General features: G+C 25.6%; 1 protein-coding gene across 1 annotated transcript in view; it reads left to right on the forward strand.

The window, feature by feature from the left end:
- Positions 1-369, forward strand: part of LOC110025858 (shaggy-related protein kinase epsilon-like) — a gene marked incomplete at its 3' end in the record, with an annotated part of 29,658 nt that extends 29,289 nt beyond the window's left edge. Inside the window, 1 exon segment of the mRNA XM_020726533.1 lies at positions 326-369. Coding sequence (XP_020582192.1) covers positions 326-369 — 44 coding nt within the window.
- Positions 370-1,838: the final 1,469 nt, after the last annotated feature.

A 1,838-nucleotide genomic window follows, 5' to 3' on the forward strand; every position in this document is an offset into this window, starting at 1 on the left:
TTTTTTTTTTTAAATGGATGGAGTGTGATGAGCGGTGCATGTCCGACACCGCATGCATTTCGTATGGAATAATTTTTTCATCATCAATTCAAACTCTCTCTCTCTATCTTTTATTTGGAAATGGATGCACTTAAATTTGACAAAAATAAAAAAAATACTAGTCGAGATTTTATTATAAATTTTGATATTTGCGAGAACTTGAAAAACAGATGAATTATGCAAATAACAAAATTTCAAGTGCTTTTTATGTAATTGCTTCTTTTTATTTTTACATCAATTGTTATTACAACTTTACCCTTAAGAACTCTTGATCTTTCCTTCCCAGAGCTCGCCGCCGCTTCTCCAGAACTGATTCAGCGCTTAATTCCATAGAAAGAAGCAAAAAATAAATAGAAAATGTAATAAGATTTCATATAAATTAGTTCTATTTTTCCGCACATCTATTTTTCCCCCACATAATTTAATGAAATTACATAAATAATTTTTTGGTGTTGGTTTGGTGTGAAAATGTAATGCACAATAATATTTTTTTATTTATATTTTTTTTAAAGATTCGTGCTCTTTTTGTTGTAATATTACAAATTTCTCTCTCAGGGGTTGATTTGTAAATATATATATTTTTACCTTACACACATATATTAAGATGTATAGTTTGTGAAAATCTAACTTATCAAGTTGATTATGAAAATATTTCACGTCACACTTCATTTTAGTATCATTAAGAACTATAATTAGTGAAAATGTAATTTATCAATTTGAATATGAAATACTATATTTGCATGCTTATTTGTGATAGTGATTGAAGGTATAGTTCTCACTATGAGTTCGTGGGTTTTTTTCATATATATTACTTTTACACTCATCTTTTCAAAAGAAAAAAAATTTTTTTGGGGTTGTTGCAGCTTATTAAAAAGCAGTTGTGAAGCTGCTGAAGGGGTTGTTGCAGCTTATTAAAAAGTAGTTGTGAAGCTGTTGAAAAATAATCTGATGCTCAAAAAGTTATGTTTATTATAATTTTTTTAATTAAATGTCATATAGCAGCTAGAAAACTGTAACTGCATATAGTCAAGACCGACGGGAAAACGTAGGTTTCAGTGACAGTTTTTTGAAAAAGCTTATAGAACACAATTTATCTAAAGAACAGATAAAATTGATGCGGTGCCGCATCACCGCAGTATCGTCGTCTCAAACAGACACTATATTTAAAATATTGGTGATGGAAGCATCTATGAAAATAATAAAATAATAAAAAAGCAAAATAAATATTTAAGGTTTATTTTCTAATTTCTTAGAAAGCTTGGAGCAAAAGTTATTTCAAAGTCCTTTTTTTGCCTTGTGCTCAAACTCTTTGTACTCCTCCTTAAGAGAGAAATTAAATTTGGGCTATGTTCTCCTATTCTTTAATTGATTTATATTATATGAATAAATTTAAATTTAATTGGATTAAAAAAATATAATAAATCCAGTGGTCATACAATAAATAATTATCAACTTTATGATTTCACATAAATTTTCATAAAAAAATAAATTATACGAGAAAATAATAGTCAGTAGTATATTTAATTACTTATAAAGTAACACTATATACATATATACAAGTTCAACATTAGATTAATATACAATGAATAAAAAAAATCATTTATTTCGTTTATATACATACATGTACATACATACATACATACATACATACATATATATATATATATATATATATATATATATGACTAATATTTGAATATAATTTAAAATGATTTGTATTTTACAAACAATACTTAAAGTTATAATATTTATTTATGTAATATTAAAGGTCTTGACGCTTTATAAAAATAACATTGTAT

This window comes from Phalaenopsis equestris, unplaced genomic scaffold, assembly GCF_001263595.1.
Source record: "Phalaenopsis equestris unplaced genomic scaffold, ASM126359v1 Scaffold000339, whole genome shotgun sequence".
Taxonomy (NCBI): Eukaryota; Viridiplantae; Streptophyta; class Magnoliopsida; order Asparagales; family Orchidaceae; genus Phalaenopsis; species Phalaenopsis equestris.